This window comes from Lissotriton helveticus, chromosome 7 (assembly GCF_964261635.1).
Source record: "Lissotriton helveticus chromosome 7, aLisHel1.1, whole genome shotgun sequence".
NCBI classification, from domain to species: domain Eukaryota; kingdom Metazoa; phylum Chordata; class Amphibia; order Caudata; family Salamandridae; genus Lissotriton; species Lissotriton helveticus.
The window spans coordinates 1,048,402,720-1,048,425,480 of record NC_136068.1 but is presented as its reverse complement, the minus strand read 5'-3'; the positions used below and the strand labels follow the sequence as shown (position 1 = coordinate 1,048,425,480).

General features: G+C 44.4%; 1 protein-coding gene across 6 annotated transcripts in view; it reads left to right on the top strand.

Annotated features, from left to right (window-relative positions):
• The window catches only part of DNAH17 (dynein axonemal heavy chain 17), a 12,633,448-nt gene that overhangs the window by 12,461,952 nt on the left and 148,735 nt on the right, over positions 1 to 22,761 (top strand). For all 6 annotated transcript variants that reach the window (XM_078653923.1, XM_078653924.1, XM_078653922.1 and 3 more), the window contains one exon: positions 3,297 to 3,522. In XM_078653923.1, coding sequence (XP_078510049.1) covers positions 3,297 to 3,522 — 226 coding nt within the window. The remainder of the gene's footprint in view (positions 1 to 3,296; positions 3,523 to 22,761) is intronic.

Sequence of the window (22,761 nt, the reverse complement as noted above, 5' to 3'; positions counted from 1 at the left end):
GCAGCAGTGTGAGGGGTGCAGCAGTGTGTGGCGTTCAGCAGTGTGAGGCGTTCAGCAGTGTGAGGCGTGCAGCAGTGTGAGGCGTGCAGCAGTGTGAGGCGTGCAGCAGTGTGTGGCGTGCAGCAGTGAGGTGTGCAGCAGTGAGGTGTGCAGCAGTGTGAGGCGTGCAGCAGTGTGTGGCGTGCAGCAGTGTGTGGCGTGCAGCAGTGTGTGGCGTGCAGCAGTGTGAGGCGTGCAGCAGGCGTGAGGCATGCAGCAGTGTGAGGCGTGCAGAAGTGTGGCGTGCAGCAGTGTGTGGCGTGCAGCAGTGAGGCGTGCAGCAGTGTGAGGCGTGCAGCAGTGTGAGGCATGCAGCATGTGTGGCATGCAGCATGTGTGGCGTGCAGCAGTGTGAGGCTGGAAGCAGTGTGAGGCGTGCAGCAGTGTGAGTCGTGCAGCAGTGTGTGGCATGCAGCAGTGTGTGGCATGCAGCAGTGTGTGGTGTGCAGCAGTGTGTGGCGTGCAGCAGTGTGAGGGGTGCAGCAGTGTGTGGCGTGCAGCAGTGTGAGGCGTGCAGCAGTGTAAGGCGTGCAGCAGTATGAGGCGTGCAGCAGTGTGAGGCGTGCAGCAGTGTGAGGTGTGCAGCAGTGTGAGGCGTGCAGCAGTGTGTGGCGTGCAGCAGTGTGAGGCATGCAGCAGTGTGTGGCATGCAGCAGTGTGTGGCATGCAGCAGTGTGAGGCGTGCAGCAGTATGAGGCGGGCAGCAGTGTGTGGCGTGCAGCAGTGAGGCGTGCAGCAGTGTGAGGCGTGCAGCAGTGTAAGGCGTGCAGCAGTGTGAGGCGTGCAGCAGTGTGAGGCGTGCAGCAGTGTGTGGTGTGCAGCAGTGTGTGGCGTGCAGCAGTGTGTGGCGTGCAGCAGTGTGAGGCATGCAGCAGTGGGGCATGCAGCAGTGTGTGGCGTGCAGCAGTGTGAGGCGTGAAGCAGTGTGTGGCGTGTAGCAGTATGTGGCGTGCAGCAGTGTGAGGCGTGCAGCAGTGTGTGGCGTGAAGAATAATGCGGGCTTACAAATGTGGGGAAGCTAGACTAAAACAAAACCCAAAATATCGCCTCACGCCGAAAGCAAATCTGTTACTGCGGGGGGTGAGGGGGAGGGGGCTGTAGAGTAAATGAAGGTGACTTCATACAATATGGGAATGCTTGCAAGTTTATTAAAGCCCAGGCCATGGTTGAAGAAGCATCACAGACGTGCTACGTTTATAGGAGGAGTGGTTCTGCCTTTTGTTGCCGACACTGTGCAGTGACCACAGTTAATGTGTGGTGCAGAGTGGCAGCACGTCGTAGAGCATCAGAGCAGAGTCAGCTCTCGCAAATAGAAATTCCTCTGTTGTCTCTGTGTTTATTTCGGTTGTAATGCAAGGAAAACCAAGTTTAAGATGGAAGGACTAGCGCATTGTCGCATGTACCTATGTGGGCACTAATCAGGAAATACGATAAAAAATGGATGTGGTCTGGTGTGAAAGATGAAGCGGGCGGCCGTGAAGAGGCGCTGCGCTGATTAAGGGAAAGGAAACATGAACACTTGCATGCAGAGCTTATAATGGGAGAAGTTTGTATGCCACAAGTAATCATGGTGATCAATGGGGGTGAACAAACAACAACAAGCTCTCGACATTGCTGTGGCGGGGGAGCGGAGCGGGAACGCATTCCTTTGCAGTCTGATGCGGGGGAGCGGCAGCCTTTGAAGTGTGATTGGGGGGGGAGCGGCAGCCTTTGAAGTGTGATGCAGGCACAGACAAATGGTCGTGTGATGGGGCTGGTTTGTGCACGCGCATAGCTCACATGAACTGTGCGTGATCCGCAAGTTTGATAGAGTTTTTGAAGTGCCTACTATACTCTCGCCTATCTATCCCTGCAGGATAGAATAGTCGAGACCTAAAAATTCAGCTGGGGGGGTTCAACTTCCAAAAGTTTGAAGACCTCTGTACTAGGGTCTGGCAAGGCTAAACCTGTAGCCAATTGTGGATGTACAAAAGTACTTACCAGGGTCAGTTTACGGAGAAAGCAGAGTGACGAGGGTCCTGATTAGCAGGATCCCAGTCAGACTAAGTTAAAAACACACTGACACCAAGCAAAACGTGGGGGTAACCATGCTAGAAGGATCCTACCTTCCTACAAAATCTCATCCCTGTCAATCATTTCAGGCCCTGACTTTGAAAAGGCTGGAAAAGACTCCCATTTCTTGGGAGGAAGCCCTTTCCGCTAAGCATGTTTACAGCTTGTGGCCCCCATTAACTCTTCAAAGTACACATGGGACACATATTGCAGGACACTCTATCAGTGCCTGTGTAGGACAAATGAAATACATCCTGTGAGAAGCTGAAGACCTGGCTTTTCAAGAGAACTAACCCACCCTAATCAGGGCTAGACTCACACACCTGCTAAGCACCAGGATATTCTTGCAGGTCATTGTGTGATTTACAAATACACATAACATAACATCCCCATGCAGAAATGTATGACTGTATGTGTGACTCTGGACCACATTTGAAACATTTGGGATGTCTGGTGGGGCAATCCAGTGTTTTGTAAAATTCCATTAAAATGTACTCATTTATTTTTCTGTATTTTAATTTTTTGGGACAAAAATCAATTCTGGTTTTCAATTGTTTAGCGAGGCGAAATAGTAATTATGCAGTAGCGGCTCCTCCGCTATGGCGGAGGAGCATCGCCCCACTGCTTTCAAGATGATAACTGAAAGTTATTATAATATTATGTTTCCTTTGCGGGCATGAGGGTGGGTGGGGCTGCTCTGCTCACAGAGCAGGGCAGGGGCGGAGTGCTTTGCCCACTCAAGTGAGCAATGACTATTTGGTTGGCCCTCTGGGCCGCCCAAAGCAGTCATGCGCACTACCCTGTTCTCCATGCAGGCTGCATTACAACCTGCATGGAGAACATGCCCACCCCTACAGCCCCTGGCTGAGCGCCGTGTTACGGCACTCAGACCAATCACAACTCTACAATGGAGCAATTGTGATTGGCTGGCCTAGGGGTGGGAGCCTGGCTGCCTGCTTCCTGTTCCTGGAAGCGGACTCAGGAGAGCATGAGCATAGAAGATGCAATACCTGTCCATGAGGTAAGTTTAAAAAAAAAATTCTGAAACCCTGCTCCCCCCCCCCCTGCGGGACACCCCCGCGAGCCATGCCGACCGCCCCTGGAATTACCGGGGAAAAATTGGTTTTATCTTCTAAAAAAAATGAGGTTTTTTTTCATTCTCACTTCCATTTGATTGACTTGTTCATTTCATTCCTCATATTCAGGAGCTGGAAGCTTGGACAAATGATTTTCTTCTGCCCAATGCAGTATGGCTAACTGGATTCTTCAATCCGCAGTCGTTTTTGACCGCCATCATGCAGTCTATGGCTAGGAAAAATGAATGGCCACTTGATAAGATGTGTCTTTCTGTGGAAGTGACAAAAAAAAACCGTGAGGACATGACTGCCCCTCCCAGAGAAGGAGCCTACGTCCATGGGCTGTTTATGGAAGGTAAAGGGTGTTACATACTTGGCTGTAATGGACTAGATATGGAACAGAAATTTCCAAAAGTCTGAGTTGCTTTGTAACGATTTATTTGAATATTTTTGTAGCAATATCCTACCAAATCATCACTTGTTTTTTGTTTCCAGTGGCAGGGGAAGTTCAGTCAATTTGCCAACATTTGTTCTTTGAGCTGTAACGTTTTATTTCCTGTGGTTGCGATATAAAGCTGTTATTTATCTGTATTAACAATACCCTGATAGTTTGTGGAAACATTTTTTGAGCAGAGTGCTTCACAATTTAAAAACAGAACTTACAACTTTTCTTTTTAAAGAAATGTAAAAGGCCTTATATTCAAATAGAGGACCATCAATACATGCCCCAAGAGTGGGAACCGGTTGTCTGAATTTTTCAAGGACATTATTTACTGAGCAGGTAAGCAATCCCATGCGAAGTATACTGTACATTCTCTGAGCCGAAGCCCCTATTCCAGGGTTCCTTACCACTGCAAATAAAAAGCATTTGTCATCTATGCTTCCATGGGTATATAAGTCTTTGTTTGGGTCTAGTCATATTTTCTAACTTTTAATCTCAACAATTATAAGCGCTGGGTGTTCCGGAATCAGCCAGCCAATGTTTTGCCCAATTTTTCAATCTTCCATTTTGGGCAGAATCATCATCTATGTTGCTCAGCAATATCCCCTCCATGGCATGAGGATGGCATTTTACTGCTTCCAGGGTTATTATATCAAATTGTTTGTAATTGTATAATGTTGTACACATCTCAAGGCATTCAGCACATTCTTTGGCATAATGTCCACCACTAAGTTCAAACCCCATATCATTTCATAGTGCCATTTTCACTAATTGCTTAATGCAGTTGATCAGAAATGACCCTTTTAGGGATAGAGTAAGTCCTGCAGAGCTTTTCAAACAGGGATGATTGTCTGACAGCAACTACCCTGTTATCTGCCGCTATCACCTGTTGTTGAATCTGGAGGTGTCTCACCCTTTAACTCTTATACAGTTTGAAATCCTTCCTACACCTATCAGTGGACCTAATCTCATTTTAGCAAACATATTTGATAGTTTTATGCAACAACCCCATCTTAACTTTTCAAAAGTATTTAATCACTGCTGTGTTTTAAGGTGATGTAAAATCCCATAAAAGATGCAATAAATCCAGAGGGAGTTCGAAGAAGTTTCATCCACAAGGCACACACAGTACTGTTCAGTGTACAAGCAGAAACGGAATGAAGTGAATTCCAGTTTTAAGTGGAATCACTGTCAACTGCATGGCAGGAGCCAGAATTAAAAGTATACAAGGGAATTAAAGGGAAAGGACTAAATGGAGACACAGGGAAAATACATCTAATGTAGCACATTTTCCCCCTTAGGAAAATTCAATAAGGAACACTTACATATTTGGTCACTCTTTGCAAACCTTGCCATGTGGGGTGAAAATGCTGTTGTGATTGATCATGACAATTTTGATGGGTCTACCAAATTGAATTTCACCTTTAAGTAAAATACCTGGTTTACGTATCCTGACCCATAATAATGTTTACTTTTCTCTTGCTTTTCTTTCACCTTAAGGGCCACATCCTCTTTGTTGACCATATAACTATGGGTATGGGTATTTACCGTTTTTTTAAACCACCATGGGCACAATTTGGAGACCGGCACCATCCCTTTAAGTAATTGGGAAGGAGAGACTTCAGTAGTGGAATGTGGAGTTATACGGTATAGCCATAACTTGTCTCTCAACGTGTCTTTCCAATGGGACCCAAAATTACGTGCCCACAGAATGTCTTGTTTAAGAACTCTATTGTATCTCTCTGCTTGGCCATTACCTTGAGGTTCGTACAAGGCTGGGGTGACATGGCGAATATTAAAAAAGGCAAGAAAGTAAGCCATCTCACGAGACTTCATCTGTACACCTTTATCGGCGATAAGGACTTCTGGGTAACCTTCGCGGGCAAAAACTTCCTTGAAGAACACAATGACAAACTCAGAATTAGTATATTGTACTAGTTTGACCTCAGGCCATTTTGAGTGGTAATCAACCATCACCAAGGCAATTCTGCAGTCTTGAGGCAAGAAAATTAAAGGACCGGCAATGTCACAACCGATCTTTTGCCTGGTTTACGTATCCTGACCCATAATAATGTTTACTTTTCTCTTGCTTTTCTTTCACCTTAAGGGCCACATCCTCTTTGTTGACCATATAACTATGGGTATGGGTATTTACCGTTTTTTTAAACCACCATGGGCACAATTTGGAGACCGGCACCATCCCTTTAAGTAATTGGGAAGGAGTGACTTCAGTAGTGGAATGTGGAGTTATACGGTATAGCCATAACTTGTCTCTCAACGTGTCTTTCCAATGAGACCCAAAATTACGTGCCCACAGAATGTCTTGTTTAAGAACTCTATTGTATCTCTCTGCTTGGCCATTACCTTGAGGTTCGTACAAGGCTGGGGTGAGATGGCGAATATTAAAAAAGGCAAGGAAGTAAGCCATCTCACGAGACTTCATCTGTACACCTTTATCGGCGATAAGGACTTCTGGGTAACCTTCGCGGGCAAAAACTTCCTTGAAGAACACAATGACAAACTCAGAATTAGTATATTGTACTAGTTTGACCTCAGGCCATTTCGAGTGGTAATCAACCATCACCAAGGCAATTCCTCAGTCTTGAGGTAAGAAAATGAAAGGACCGACAATGTCACAACCGATCTTTTGCCATGGAAACTCATGCCATTCAACAGGAATAAGGGGAACCGGATCACATTTCAACATTTTCTTACTATTCACGCACTCGGGGCATTCCCTCACAATCCTGTCTACAAATCTGTCTACGCCAGGCCACCAAAACACAGATCTGACTAATCTCTTCATGGACGACATTCCCAAAATACTTTCGTGAGCTACAGATGAAATTTGATCACGGAGTGACAAAGATGGAATGCATTTCCGTTGCCTGTAAATGAGATCTTCTTTGATAACTATTTCACAGGAGATTTTCCAAAAAGGAAATACTTCAGCTGATATTTCAGCTTTGGAGGGCCAACCTTTTGTGGTGTAATCAATGACTTTACATAACACATCATCCCCACACATGGTCCACTTCCACCTATCTTCGGAAAAAGAACTAAATTTCCCGGACACTATTTCACAAATATTAGCAACAACCGCATCATCGTCACGCATTTCATTCGCATCACAGGGGAGTCTTGACAGACAATCAGCTATAACATTAACTTTTCCTGGGACTTATTCCACTGCAAAACTGTATTCCTGTAAACAGGACATTAGTCTTGCTATGCGGGCAGTAGCATTTAGACCCCCTCCCAGGGACAAAATGGACACACTAAAGGCTTGTGGTCAGTTCTCAAGATGAAATGTGCACCACAAATATAGTTGCGGAAATGTTCCACTGACCAGACCTAGGCTAGTAATTCCCTTTCAATTACTGCGTAACGCCTCTCCGTGAGTTGAGTGTGCGGGAGGCAAATGCTACGTTCTATTCTTCTCTGCCCGCACGTTGAGACAAAATGTATCCCAAGCCATAAACACTTGCATCTATCGTGAGTTTATACGTCTTATTCATGCAATAAGGTTTCAACGTGGGGCAGGTATCATCTCTGCTTTGATATTCTCGAAAGCTGTTTGTTGCTTCCCCCCCCACATAAATTCAAAATTTTTCCTTGTAAGTTCTCTTAAGGGTTCCATTTTAGAGGCAACATTCTTGATGAATTTGCTATAGTATTCACATAAACCTGAAAAGGAAAGAAGTTTATCTTTACAGTCAGGAGCAGGTGCTTTCAAAATGGCATCAACAAGAGACTTTTTAGGCACCACACCCTCTTTAGATAAGGTGTGCCCTAAATATTCAACTAAATCTTGATACAATTTGCACTTGCTCTTCTTGAGAGTCAAACTATACTCCTTGAGGACTCCACACACGCTCCTGAGATGATCTGTATGTGTTTTCTTATCCGGCGAAAATATAAGAATGTCAGCCTGAAAACACTTCACAAATTACTGCAAATCCTTGAACAGATGACACATTGACCTCTAGAATACAGAGGCTGTCGACACCTACCCAAAGGGCATTCGTTTGAATTGAAACAATCCTTGGGGTGTGATGAAAGCTGTCATATGGGGTGACTCCTTGGCTAGTTCTATTTGATGATATGCAGATCGAAGTTCAAGGGTGGAGAAGATCGTGGCACCTCCATGCAAGCTTATAACCATGTTGATGTTTGGCTATGGGTGGCAGTGAACCAGAATGTTAGCATTCAAAGCTCTGGGGTCAATACATAATCCCAACAATTTATCACGTTTACGTGCCAAGAAAATTGGAGAAATCCATTTTGACGATTCCACTTCTTCAATCACACCTCCATCCAACATCTCTTTCAAAGCATCTCCTAACTCTTTCCTTATATTAATGGGAACGTTTCTAAGTTTTTGTCTGACAGGAGAAGCACCCTGCTTGAGTTTAATTAAATGAGTGAAACCCTTGCGCTTTCCTAATCTTCCAGAAAAATCTTCAGGCAATTCCTCCTCAATAAGTTTAACATTGGCTTTGTCTTCAACTACCATGACAGGTTCCTCACTGCGAGGATTGAGTATAATCCCTAATCTCCATTGGTCTCTCCATCCCAACACGTTTACTCCCTTTTTGGCTACATATAACTTTATAAAAGCAGTTCTCTCTTTAAACATAACATCAGAGGCAATATTCCCCATCAGGTCGATGGTCGAGCCATCAAAACTTTTAGCAATGATATCTGAGGGACAAAGATCATTGGTAGATACAGCATTACTAAATTTTTCATTAAAAAGAATTTCAGTAACAATCGACCACAGGGAGCCTGAGTCTGCCATGAGTTCTAAATTTTCATTCGAGAAACGAACACATTTGTGTGAGTTCAAAACCTCACCCTCAAGAGCACAAATATCCATAATAGATACAACAATACCTTTTTCATTAGAGGCATCATCATCAGAAATCTGCGCACATTTCATACAAGTGACTCAACTATTCTTTGCGGGAAGTGTCCTCCCTTTGTTAATCACTCTCTTCTTGTCATCCTTACACGCCCTGGCAAAATGTCCAAGTCTTCCACATTTAATACATTCCTTCCCTATGGCAGGATAAAATTTAAAGGAAGCAACGTGAGTGAAGCTACCACATCTATAGGACACAATGTTACTGTCACTATTCTTCCGTACTTGAGGAAACGTTCGAGAGGTATTTACAGCAGAAACTTCATCCATATTCTTGTCACATTTATCACGCATAGAGTTCACATTCTCAATTGTCTTCATCCATCTTTCAGACTGTTCGAACGCTTTAGCAGTGGCTATGGTGTCATGCAAATTGGGATTACCCAAAACCCACAACTGTTCTTTTGTTTTTTTGTTTTTAACATTAACAATTATATGGTCCCTGATCATCTTGTCAGCTATAATTCCAAAATGACACAAAACAACAAGGGATCGGAGGGCAGTTAGAAAATCAAAAAAGGACTCTGAGTCCTTTTGTGAGCATGTGTAAAATGTGTATCTATTAAGCGCTATACTGGTAGTGGGCTTAAGCCTAGTCTCCATTCGCATAAGTGCCTCATCAAAGATACTTAATTCGCCTTGGACAATCGGTAGGGTCCTGAACACACCCTGCCCTTCAGATCCTAAGCAATGAAGTAGAATATTTTTTTTTCTTTAATTCCCCATCCTATCCCCATCAATAGCCTTCATATATGTCAAAAACTCCTCCTTCCACCTAGACTAGGGAATATGAGGGTCACCTTTAGTTTGCAATAATTTAGCAGGAGGTTCGAATTGCATGGTAGATTGTACACCATTTTACAAGATAACTGTAACCTGGAAACAGTATGTACACATTTTTACCAATGACAATAAATGGGTATAAAAATTGTTTTAATTATAGTAATGACAGTAAATGAATAAATTTAACAGCGACGCACATCAGCGTGATATGCGATAATAGTTCAGATACCTTCTAGCTGTGCACATCAGCGCGATATGCAATATAGTTCAAGTACTTTCCAAGTTGTATACAACAGTGAGACATGCAGATGCAGTTGGTTATACACAGTAGTGTGTATTGACGAATATATGACAGCGTTGTTAGTGTTGTTTCCGTGAATAATGATATGCATGGGTTCGTATCCCATCTTCGTCGCTAGTGTAAAATCCTATAAAAAGGTGCAATAAATCCAGATGGAGTTTGAAGAAGTTTAATCCACAATGCACAGTACTGTTCAGTGTACAAACAGGAACAGAATGGAGTGAATTCCAGTTCTAAGTGGAATCACTGGCAACTGCATGGCAGGTGCCAGAATACAAGGGAATTAAAGGAAAAGGACTAAATGGAGAGACAGGGAAAATACATGTAACGTGACAGGTGACGTGATGTATATCAAAAGACATCTACAGTAGCTCAGATATCAATCTATCTCAGGCTTCCATCAGAGGTATCTTTACACTGCTAAAGTACTCATTATTGGGTCTGTCTATGTCCTACAACGGATGCCCTTTCGGTCCATGTGAGACCATGCATGAATGTGTAACTGATCACTGAGAGATAGAGCAGAGCTTGTGTCATGAGCAAGTGAGTGCAAACTCCCACCAGCTTCAGTCCACAGAAAACGTTTGAGCAAAGACAGTCTTTTATTCATCTTGTCTAATGTAATCTTCATCAGCAACACCAGTAACAGGTAGGGGGGCTGTGAATGGATCGAATGTTTTTTTGTAACAGCTATTTTACCCAACCTGGTTATATAAAGAGATTTCCCGCACAAGAGTTCTCATGTCAGTCCATCAAGAAAAGTAGGGCAGTTAGCCAAATAGAGTGATAGTACCCATGGGTTAGGGTGCACACCTAAGTATATACCAGGCCCATGGCCCACTTGAAAAATGAGCATTTACCCATTTGTTCTATTGATTCATTGGATAGATTCAGGCATAACATTTCAGACTACCCTTAGTTGATTTTAAAACCAGAGACTAAGCCAAATTCTTCTAGCACCCCAAACTAGGACAACTGTCAAACCAAGCAACACATTTTACAACATGCTAGAAAACATACTTATCACTGGATAAAGACCAGCTTGCCTCCACCTGAAGGACCCTAAAACTGAAATCCTGGTAACTATCAAGACCATAATAAACTGCCTCCATTTTAAATGGCCAAGGAAACTATGTGATATCCCATCGCCATCTCAAGGAGTGAACTCCTTTGGATTTGGTTTGGCAGAAACCTCTTCCTTAAACATCAAATAACAACTATTATCAAAAGCAACAATCACTACCTCATCATGATTAGAAGAATCACACCTCTTTTACAATGAAACACCATATTGAGGTAACCAGGGCTCTTATCCTATTCTGACTCTATTACTGCAATACAGTCTGCATTGGAGCACTGAAGAAGGACTTAAAAGAACCTCAGAGGATACAAAATGAAGCAGCCAGAATTTGCCTCAGCCTTAATAAATTCAACCACATCACACCAGCACTGAAAGAATCACATTCAAACTACTGTGTATGGTCTTCAAATATCATGGTTGTACAGGCCTGACATTTCTTAAAAACCTTAACTCAACATACGTACCTAGCCGGCCCCTCAGATCAAGTACAGCAAATCTGATTGTCAAAAACAGTTTCTCCAGAAAATTCCATGAGGGTGCACAATCAAAACTCTCAGATCTTGCATATGGTGCTCACCAAGTCTGAATTTCAGACACTAGTTTAGCCTATAGTCCTTAAACAAAAAAATGAAAACCAACCCCTTTAAAGAGTCCTACCCAAAATGCTAGATATCCAGGCACCACCACCTCTCTTTAGAGGTCAGGGCCCCTAAAAGAGCTTCCCCAAGTCAACAGAAACTGAATAAGATCTTGTGGAGCTTAACAAACCTCTACATACTGACACTTCTGAGAAACTCTTCCATCCGTGAAATAATCTGTGCTTTGAAGTGACAACATGCGGCCAGGCAGCCCACTACAAATCAATAAAAATGAATAATTTGCTTCCCAACATTTTCTATATCTATGATTCTGAGGACAATGCCATCAGTATGATGTAATCTTCAAAACAAATTACCTCATGCTGATCAGCACTAAATGTAATGACATTGATTTTGATGGCAGAGGGATTGAGTAAGAAAACAACTGTGACGGGCAACATGCCAAATCATTGACAAATTCAAGCTTCTCTGTAGGAGCCAGAAATTGTGCACTCAGATGCATATAATTACCCTGAATAAATTTCTGCATCAGGTACCTCTGCTCCATTGTAACATTGCCCCTACGGAAAGTACCAGTCCATGCTATCTGAAGCCTTCTCTACATCTGGTTCCAGAAGAAGATCTGATACTTATTACACTGGATTACTTCTAAAAGATGTGTGAGTATCTGAACATTATCAATTTATTGTTTTGTATCAATGAAACCTAGATGGCCTGGATTGTAGTGCCATAATGTCACTAGGATAGTGGCTGTGATCTTCATGTAAAGTTTAGTGTTTATGTTAAAAAGCAGAACTGTTCAATAGGAAGGCCATTCATTAAGATGTTTTATACTACTTGCGAATGAGGGAAATATCAGCTTCTTCAATTGTCAGAGTAAAGTGACTCATCAGTTGTGGCTTGACCACCATTGCTGAGCGATTAGCTATGATGTTGACATAACGCATTGTAAAAAGCACTAGTGTACCCATCTGTCCTCAGGCCACAGACAGCAGTCTGCACTTCTTCGACTGAAAAAGTCATCTGAAAGAAACACGTTAGTGTTAGATTCCTTACATTAGAATATCCCCAGGCGTCAGGCTGGATCCGGAAAGTTTTCATCAGCAGTACCCCTGTGCGTCGGTAGGCGTTGTCTGCGGCTCCGCATCCGTCGGCAGCGTCATGATCGCCGGGATGACGCCGGAGTACTTAGACGCCGCCCTCGCTCGCTGACGTCAGTTCTTCTTTTATCCGCGCCACCAAGCGCAGATCCGGGAAGAGCAGTACTCTAGTCATTTTTTGACTAACTTTTTTGATCTCTTTTGATCACCTAACGAGTCGATTTCGACTTGCGGTGCCGTTAGGGATGCCTGGTTTTAAACCTTGCGACACCTGTCACCGCTTGATGTTGGTGACCGACCCCCACCATCGGTGCCTTTACTGCCTTGGGGCCGGTCACTATGACAAGTCGTGCCCTGACTGCTGGGCCTTGACCTCGAAGGCTAGACGGGAGCGGTCCCGTAAGCTGCTCGAGCTCCGGCAGTCGGCTCCACGCCGCTCGAGGTCCCGGTCAAGGAGGAAGTTGAGGGACCGTACGTGGAGCCGTAGTAATCGCCGCTCTTTGAGTCAACACCACTCGTCGGGCTCCAAGTCCTCCGGTAAGTCGAGGCATTCGAAAACGAAGTCAAAGAGGCGTCATCGCTCTTCCGACTCCCCCTGACGCTCGTGCGACGCGGCCGGGGATTCGGACGACACCGCCCAAGCGGCTCTGCCACAGGCGCCGCGTCCAGCTCCATACCAGCCGATCCCTGGGCTGCGCGCGATGCCGGAGGAGATAAGTGCTTTCCTCGTGGCCATCAGGACTCACTTCCCTCCGTAGGAACCTGCCGAGGCGCCTTTGGGCCTACGGGTCCGACTGGGAGCCCTAGCGGGCCGGCGCTCCAGCCCCGGCACCTTCGTCAACACCGGTCCCGACGCCGCAGGGCCCCGCAGGATCCAGGCCTGGATCCGGGTCGTCGCCAGTCGACCTCATGACTCCTCCACTGGCGCCGACCCCGAGGGTGTCGCTCCCGGTGCCGTCTTCGGACGACACCGTCGCCGATTTCAGCCTCGGTCCGGATGTGACGCCGGAGGGTGAACAATTCACCTACGACCCGGCTCCATCATTTTTGCCTGGTTTCCAGGACATGGATGACGAGGAGGACTGGGAGGGGTTTGAGGACTCTCTGGCACAGCAGTGCCAGTTAAGTAAGGACTGGGCAGATGAGCTGGGGGAGGCCAGTGGTCTGAACACTTCGCCTGACACTGGATTCATCTGTCCTCCCTCCGTTACTTCGGAGGAGGGGGCTATTTATAGCGTGGTGTTGAACAGGGTGGCCAAGGCCTTGGCTCTTGAGCTCCCTGTCGCAGCCATGAGGACTAACCTCCTCACCGAGGTGATCAAAGCGCAGGCAAGCTCCTCGGAGCCTCTACTCCCATTTAACGAAGCCCTCACCGACGTTCTGATAAGCACCTGGTCCAAGCCCTCTACAGGCCTCCCTATGGATCAGAACATGGCCCAACGCCACCGCCCAGCTCCGGGCGACCCCTGCTTTCTGTCCGTTCACTCCATCCCGAAAGCCCCGTGATTCAGGCCTCTACGTCCCAGACCGCATTCCCGACCGCTCCTCCGTATCGGGAATCCAAAAGGTATGATCAGTCTGGGAAGAAACTGTTCTCTCTGAGTTTGGGGCTGCGGTCTGTCAACACCGCCTGCCTTTTGGGCCGTTACACCCACTCACTGTGGGATACGGTTGCGGAGGTGCTGCCACAGTGTCTGGAGGAGTCCCGGACACGGCTCGCCCAAGCCCTGGCGGAGGGGCGGGATGCAGCACGGTACTCGATTAGATGTGGACTTGACACCACTGACTCGCTGGGCAGAGCGATTTCCACGATGGTGGCGATTCGTCGCCACGCCTGGCTGCGGTCTGCCAACTTTTCGGGGGATGTCCATGCCACGCTCATGGACCTGCCCTTCGATGGCCGTCGCCTCTTTGGCGACAAGGCAGATAGTGTGCTAGAGCGTTTTAAGGACTCCAGGGCTATGGCCAAGTCCTTGGGCTTGGGCCTGGGCCAGCACCAGCAAACTTCCGCTTTTCGCCCCTTTCGTGGCCAAGGAAGGGGCGCCCCCAGACGTCCAGCCAGCCACAGGCCGCAGAACCAGTCTCAACGTGGTCGCAGACGTGGTTACCGCTGTGGCGTTGCCGGGGGACAACGGCAGGGTCAGTCCACATCCGCCCCTGAAGCATCTGCCTTTAAGCCTTCGCCATCACCTCGGACAGGTGTGTGCTGCAAATCGTCCGAAGGGGCTACTCCCTCCCATTCGAGGCGACACCTCCAGCCGGTAAACAGTCAAAATATCGAGTAAAAAATATCGAATGGACATAATATCGAGTTTAAAATATAGAATGGACAAAATATCGAATGGACAGAATATAGACATCAAAAATATCGTTTTTAAGGTAAGTAATGTATTATCGAATCTTAAAAATATAGAAAGTTAAGATATCGAAGTATATATTATAGGTTATTAAAATTATCGAATTTTTAATATCGAATTTTTAGAATGTTTTTATGTTATTATATGTGTGAAAAGTGTGTATTTATGTTATAATTAATTTTAATTAATTTTTTTTATTTTTTATTTTTGCGTAATTTAATTCTGTAGCGGGTTGTGGGTTTATAGGGGAATTGGGTGGGAAGTAATTTAATTATAATTAATTAAATATGTAAATGTATTTATTGGTATTCATTTTTAATTAATTGTTAATTTATATTTGGTAATTAATTATATTTTATATGGCAATTAATTTTAATTAATTAATTGCTAATTATGTTAATTTTACTAATTTGTTTTCTGTAGCGGGTTGTGGGTTTATAGGGGAATTGGGTGGGAAGTAATTTATTTATAATTAATTAAATATGTAAAATTATCTATTGCTATTTATTTAGAATTAATTGTTAATTTTTTATGGTAATTAATTACATTTTAATTGCCAATTAATTTTATTTAATTGATTTATTGCTAATTATGTTAATTTTACTCGTTTATTTTCTGTAGCGGGTTGTGGGTTTATAGGGGAATAGGGTGGGAAGTAATTTATTTATAATTAATTAAATAATTCAATTTATTTAATTGTATTTAATTTGAATTAATTGTTAATTTGTAATTAATTTGTAATAATAGGTAACTAATTATAATAATTAATTTTAATTTGTAATTTTAATTGATTAACTATTATATTATATTAAATTGGTAATTACTTTTAATAAATTTTTTATAGATATTAATTTATATTTTTGTAAATATTATATGAAGTATTTACTTTCCCTACTGTTGCACTCTCTGGAGTGGGAATAGTAATTTTTACCCCTACGCTATCCAATGCTTTCCCTACTGTTGCACTCTTTGGAGTGGGAATAGTAATTTTAACCCCTACGCTATCCAACGCTTTCCCTACTGTTGCACTCTTTGGAGTGTGAATAGTAAGTTTTATCCCTATGCTATCCAACGCTTTCCCTACTGTTGCACTCACTGGAGTGGGAATAGTAATTTTTACCCCTACGCTATCCAACGCTTTCCCTACTGTTGCACCCACTGGAGTGGGAATAGTAATTTTTAACTCTACACTATCCAACGCTTTCCCTACTGTTGCACTCTTTGGAGTGGGAATAGTAAGTTCAACCCCTACGCTATCCAACGCATTCCCTACTGTTGCACTCTTTGGAGTTGGAATAGTAATTTTTACCCCTACGCTATCCAACGCTTTCCCTACTGTTGCACCCACTGGAGTGGTAATAGTAATTTTTACCCCTACGCTATCCAACGCTTTCACTACTGTTGCACTCACTGGAGTGTGAATAGTAATTTTTACCCCTACGCTATCCAACACTTTCCCTACTGTTGCACTCTTTGGAGTGGGAATAGTAATTTTTACCCCTACGCTATCCAACGCTTTCCCTACTGTTGCACTCATTGGAGTGGGAATAGTAATTTTTACCCCTACGCTATCCAACGCTTTCCCTACTGTTGCACTCACTGGAGTGGGAATAGTAATTTTTACCCCAACGCTATCCAACGCTTTCCCTGCTGTTGCACTCTTTGGAGTGGGAATAGTAATTTTTACCTCTACGCTTTCCAACGCTTTCCCTACTGTTGAACGCTTTGGAGTCGGAATAGTAATTTTTACCGCTATGCTATCCAACGCTTTCCCTACTGTTGCACTCATTGGAGTGGGAATAGTAATTTTAACACTCTTGCTATGCTACGGTAATAATATTGTATATTTTTTAATAATATTATGTTAATATATATATATATATATGTTTTAACAAATAACATTGTATTTTTTTTATAACTTAAATTAATTATTTAATAATTTTAAGGTTATTTAAGTATTTTTAAGTATATTTTAGTTATTTATTTTTAATATTTTTTTAAGTTTACATTAATTTTAATAAATTCGATATTTTTACAAAGTACATATTTTTAAACGATATTTTTGATTCGATATTTTTGTACTTACCTGTTTGTAGATAGGACTTCGATATTTTTATAGTCGATATTTTGGAGTCGATATTTTAAATGCCTATATTTTTGTTGTCGATATTATGTCAGTGATCCCTCCAGCCAAGCCACCGCATGTTGGGGGATCACTTGCAACTTCTGCAAGAGGAAGTTACGGCCCTCTTGGCCAAGGGGGCCGTCAATCGCGTTCCTGGGCCAGAAGTAGGGTGTGTTTGTTATTCCCACTACTTTCTGGTTCCCAAGAAGGGCAAAGGAGGCCTACGCCCCATCTTGGACCTGTGGAACGTCAACGGCTTCCTCCGGAAGGAGAAGTTCAAGATGCTGACATTGGCTCAGGTCTTATCTGCCCTAGACCCTGGAGACTGAATGGTGGGGTTGGACTTGCAGGACGCTTATTTCCACATACCCGTCCTGCCAGTCCACCGGCCCTACCTGCGGTTCACGGTAGGCCACGAGTACTTTCAGTTTACCAAGCTTCCCTTCGGCCTTACCAGCGACCCTCGGGTGTTCACAAAAGTGATAGCGGTCGTCGCAGTTCATCTGCGCAGATCAGGGGCTCCAGTCTTTCCCTATCTCAGACTGGTTGTTGAAGGCGGGCTCGACCCATACAGTCGTCTCCCACCTCCAGACTACGGCGACCTTCTGCACCTGCTGGGGTTATCCATCAACGTGCCAAAGTCACACCCTCTCAGAAGCTCCTCTTCATCGGAGCGGTTCTGGACTCAGAGCAGTTTTCGATTTATACCCCCGAGTAATTTGTTTTCTGTAGCGGGTTGTGGGTTTATAGGGGAATTGGGTGGGAAGTAATTTATTTATAATTAATTAAATATGTAAAATTATCTATTGCTATTTATTTAGAATTAATTGTTAATTTTTTATGGTAATTAATTACATTTTAATTGCCAATTAATTTTATTTAATTGATTTATTGCTAATTATGTTAATTTTACTCGTTTATTTTCTGTAGCGGGTTGTGGGTTTATAGGGGAATAGGGTGGGAAGTAATTTATTTATAATTAATTAAATAATTCAATTTATTTAATTGTATTTAATTTGAATTAATTGTTAATTTGTAATTAATTTGTAATAATAGGTAACTAATTATAATAATTAATTTTAATTTGTAATTTTAATTGATTAACTATTATATTATATTAAATTGGTAATTACTTTTAATAAATTTTTTATAGATATTAATTTATATTTTTGTAAATATTATATGAAGTATTTACTTTCCCTACTGTTGCACTCTCTGGAGTGGGAATAGTAATTTTTACCCCTACGCTATCCAATGCTTTCCCTACTGTTGCACTCTTTGGAGTGGGAATAGTAATTTTAACCCCTACGCTATCCAACGCTTTCCCTACTGTTGCACTCTTTGGAGTGTGAATAGTAAGTTTTATCCCTATGCTATCCAACGCTTTCCCTACTGTTGCACTCACTGGAGTGGGAATAGTAATTTTTACCCCTACGCTATCCAACGCTTTCCCTACTGTTGCACCCACTGGAGTGGGAATAGTAATTTTTAACTCTACACTATCCAACGCTTTCCCTACTGTTGCACTCTTTGGAGTGGGAATAGTAAGTTCAACCCCTACGCTATCCAACGCATTCCCTACTGTTGCACTCTTTGGAGTTGGAATAGTAATTTTTACCCCTACGCTATCCAACGCTTTCCCTACTGTTGCACCCACTGGAGTGGTAATAGTAATTTTTACCCCTACGCTATCCAACGCTTTCACTACTGTTGCACTCACTGGAGTGTGAATAGTAATTTTTACCCCTACGCTATCCAACACTTTCCCTACTGTTGCACTCTTTGGAGTGGGAATATGATTTTTTACCCCTACGCTATCCAACGCTTTCCCTACTGTTGCACTCATTGGAGTGGGAATAGTAATTTTTACCCCTACGCTATCCAACGCTTTCCCTACTGTTGCACTCACTGGAGTGGGAATAGTAATTTTTACCCCAACGCTATCCAACGCTTTCCCTGCTGTTGCACTCTTTGGAGTGGGAATAGTAATTTTTACCTCTACGCTTTCCAACGCTTTCCCTACTGTTGAACGCTTTGGAGTCAGAATAGTAATTTTTACCGCTATGCTATCCAACGCTTTCCCTACTGTTGCACTCATTGGAGTGGGAATAGTAATTTTAACACTCTTGCTATGCTACGGTAATAATATTGTATATTTTTTAATAATATTATGTTAATATATATATATATATATGTTTTAACAAATAACATTGTATTTTTTTTATAACTTAAATTAATTATTTAATAATTTTAAGGTTATTTAAGTATTTTTAAGTATATTTTAGTTATTTATTTTTAATATTTTTTTAAGTTTACATTAATTTTAATAAATTCGATATTTTTACAAAGTACATATTTTTAAACGATATTTTTGATTCGATATTTTTGTACTTACCTGTTTGTAGATAGGACTTCGATATTTTTATAGTCGATATTTTGGAGTCGATATTTTAAATGCCTATATTTTTGTTGTCGATATTATGTCAGTGATCCCTCCAGCCAAGCCACCGCATGTTGGGGGATCACTTGCAACTTCTGCAAGAGGAATTTACGGCCCTCTTGGCCAAGGGGGCCGTCAATCGCGTTCCTGGGCCAGAAGTAGGGTGTGTTTGTTATTCCCACTACTTTCTGGTTCCCAAGAAGGGCAAAGGAGGCCTACGCCCCATCTTGGACCTGTGGAACGTCAACGGCTTCCTCCGGAAGGAGAAGTTCAAGATGCTGACATTGGCTCAGGTCTTATCTGCCCTAGACCCTGGAGACTGAATGGTGGGGTTGGACTTGCAGGACGCTTATTTCCACATACCCGTCCTGCCAGTCCACCGGCCCTACCTGCGGTTCACGGTAGGCCACGAGTACTTTCAGTTTACCAAGCTTCCCTTCGGCCTTACCAGCGACCCTCGGGTGTTCACAAAAGTGATAGCGGTCGTCGCAGTTCATCTGCGCAGATCAGGGGCTCCAGTCTTTCCCTATCTCAGACTGGTTGTTGAAGGCGGGCTCGACCCATACAGTCGTCTCCCACCTCCAGACTACGGCGACCTTCTGCACCTGCTGGGGTTATCCATCAACGTGCCAAAGTCACACCCTCTCAGAAGCTCCTCTTCATCGGAGCGGTTCTGGACTCAGAGCAGTTTTCGATTTATACCCCCGAGTAGCGGGTTCGGGATATTCAGGCTCTGATTCCGATCCTTCAGCCTTTATCCCGGGTCTCTGTCAGGTTGACGCTGCTGCTCCTGGGACTGAATGCCTCCTGCATCCTACTGATGCATCACGCCGGGTGACGGATGCGGGCTCTGCAGTGGGACCTGAAGTTTCAGTGGGCACAGCATCTGGGCAAACTGTCCGACCACGTCCTGATCTCGGAGGGCACTGCGAGTCAGTTGCAGTTGTGGCTCACGAACCGTGATTGGGTCAGCGGCAAATCCCTCTCCCTACCCCAACCAGAGCACCTAGTAGTGACGGACGCGTCCCTCCTGGGATGGGGGGCCACATAGGAGAGGCGGAGATCTCGAATGGCGTCTGAACACGGACGTGGTGCAAGGCCTCTTTCAGCAGTGGGGAGTGCCTTGGTTAGATCTATTCGCCACCGAATAGAACACCTAATTCTGCGCTTTGGAATTTCCAAGGCGGCACTCGCTCGGATAGGCTTTTCGTCGCGAGTTGAGTTGCGTTCTGTTGTACGCCTTTACGCCTATACCACTTCTGCCCAGAGTGCTGAAGAAGATCAGGCGAGACCAGGCCCAAGTTATCCTTGTGGCTCCGGACTGGGCACGAAGATACTGGTATCCCGAGCTACTCAGCATGTCAGTCGATCCCCCGATTCGTCTGCCTCTTCAGGAGGACCTTATGTCACTGCAGCAGGGGGCAGTCCTCCACCCGAACCTGTCCAGTTTCCACCTCCATGCGTGGAGATTTAGCGGTGGCAGTTGAGGCCATTTGACTTGCCTCCTGAAGTCTGTGATGTGACTCTGGCAGTCAGGAGGAAGAGAGGCTCCACCGTCTGGACCCAAAACGTGCGCTCTCCTTCTATCTAGATCGCACACGCCAGTTCCAGGTGGACAACCAGCTCTTTGTTGGTTACGTGGGCGCTAAGAAGGGGCGGGCGGTGCACAAGCGGACCATCTCTCGGTGGGTCGTCTTGTGTATCAAGGTTTGCTACTCTTTGGCGAAAAATGAACCTCCTGTTGAGCTGCGCGCCCATTCCACTCGGGCCACGACGGCTACTACTGCCCTGGGTCGGGGAGTCCCCTTGCAGGACATCTGTCAGGCAGCTATGTGCGCCTCGCTGCACACGTTTGTTAAGCTCTACTGCCTGGACAGCCAAGTCCAGAGAGATGGCTTTTTTGGCCGTTCCGTTCTCCAGGACTTTCTGGTGCGATCTTGGTTAGCAGACCCACCACCGGGATTGGTATTGCTGGGGTATCTATTCTAAGGTAAGGAATCTAACACTAACGTGTTTCTTTCAGATGCACAAGTTACTTACCTTCGGTAACGATATATCTGTAAGAAACATTAGTTAGTGTTAGATTCCTTACCGCCCCACTCATCCTCCCCGTTCTGCGAACCGATATCTAGGGTTAAGGACGTTCCTTTCAGGGCCCTAGTTTCATGACACTAGTGTCGGTTTCTATCATGGCTCTGCGTTCCTGGCGTGGAAAGCTATGTACAGAACTGACTTCTGCGCGCGAGGTCGGCGTCTAAGTACTCCGACGATGTCATCCCGGCGATCACGACGCCGACAACGGACGTGGAACCGCATACGACGCCTACTGACGCGCAGGGGTATGGCTGACGAAAACTTTCCGGATACAGACTGACGCCTGGGGATATTCTAAGGTAAGGAATCTAACACTAACTAATGTTTCTTACAGATATATCGTTACCGAAGGTAAGTAACTTGTGCTTCTAGTTCTCTCATCATGCTTCCAGTTGCATAGGTATATTGAACCTATCCAGATAGATTGATTATTTATCACTCACAATTCTTCTATATCCAATTTAATGTAAAATCTGACAAATTCATCAGAATCTCTACAACATCGTCCAGATCTCGGAGGGCACTGTAAAAGATCTGCAGTGGTGGTTAACGAACCGCAGTTGGGTCAAAGGCAGACCCCTCTCCCTTCTGCAAACATCAGACAGTAGTAACAGATGCTTCACTCCTGTGATGGGGCGGCCATCTGGGAGAGGTGGAGTTCAGAGGCCTCCGGTCTCCTGTGGAATCCGGACTACACTTCAACCTACTGGAGAACCAAGCGATCCAGCTGGCATTAAAAGACTTTCTACCTTCCATCAAGAGAAAGCTAGTGCAGGTGTTCACAGACAACACCACTACCAGGTGGTACTGTAACAAACAGGGCGGGGGTGGAGTCGTGGACCCTTTGTCTAGAGGCCCGGCACTTCAGGACATGCCTGGAACATTAATGCATATCCCTGGTGGTTCAACACCTGGTGGGTTCTCTGAACGGCAGGTGTAGGAGAGTAGGGTCTGCTTTCCTATGGTCACCCCAATTTTTGCTTTTTGCTTCACTGGTTTTCGACTTAATGTGGCTGTGGGCCTGCCAATCAGACCCACAGCCTGCTGTTCTCTCTCTAAATTCACATACATGTACTTTAGGTACATCACCAATCAGGTATTGGGTCACCTTATCAGTGTACTATAGGTACCCAGGGCATAGGTGCATCCAAGGCCTACCAGGGGCTGCAGCATATCTTTTGCCACCCCTGGCTGGCCATCCAAACTGACACAACTGGCTGATCACTCAGCTGGGGAGAGGTTGTGTAATCACCCCTTGCTTAGATATAGTATACCTATGTCTAAACCTATATCTGGACACATATATACCTATAAGTCACGCCTGTGGCAGGCCTTAACAATCCTGGAG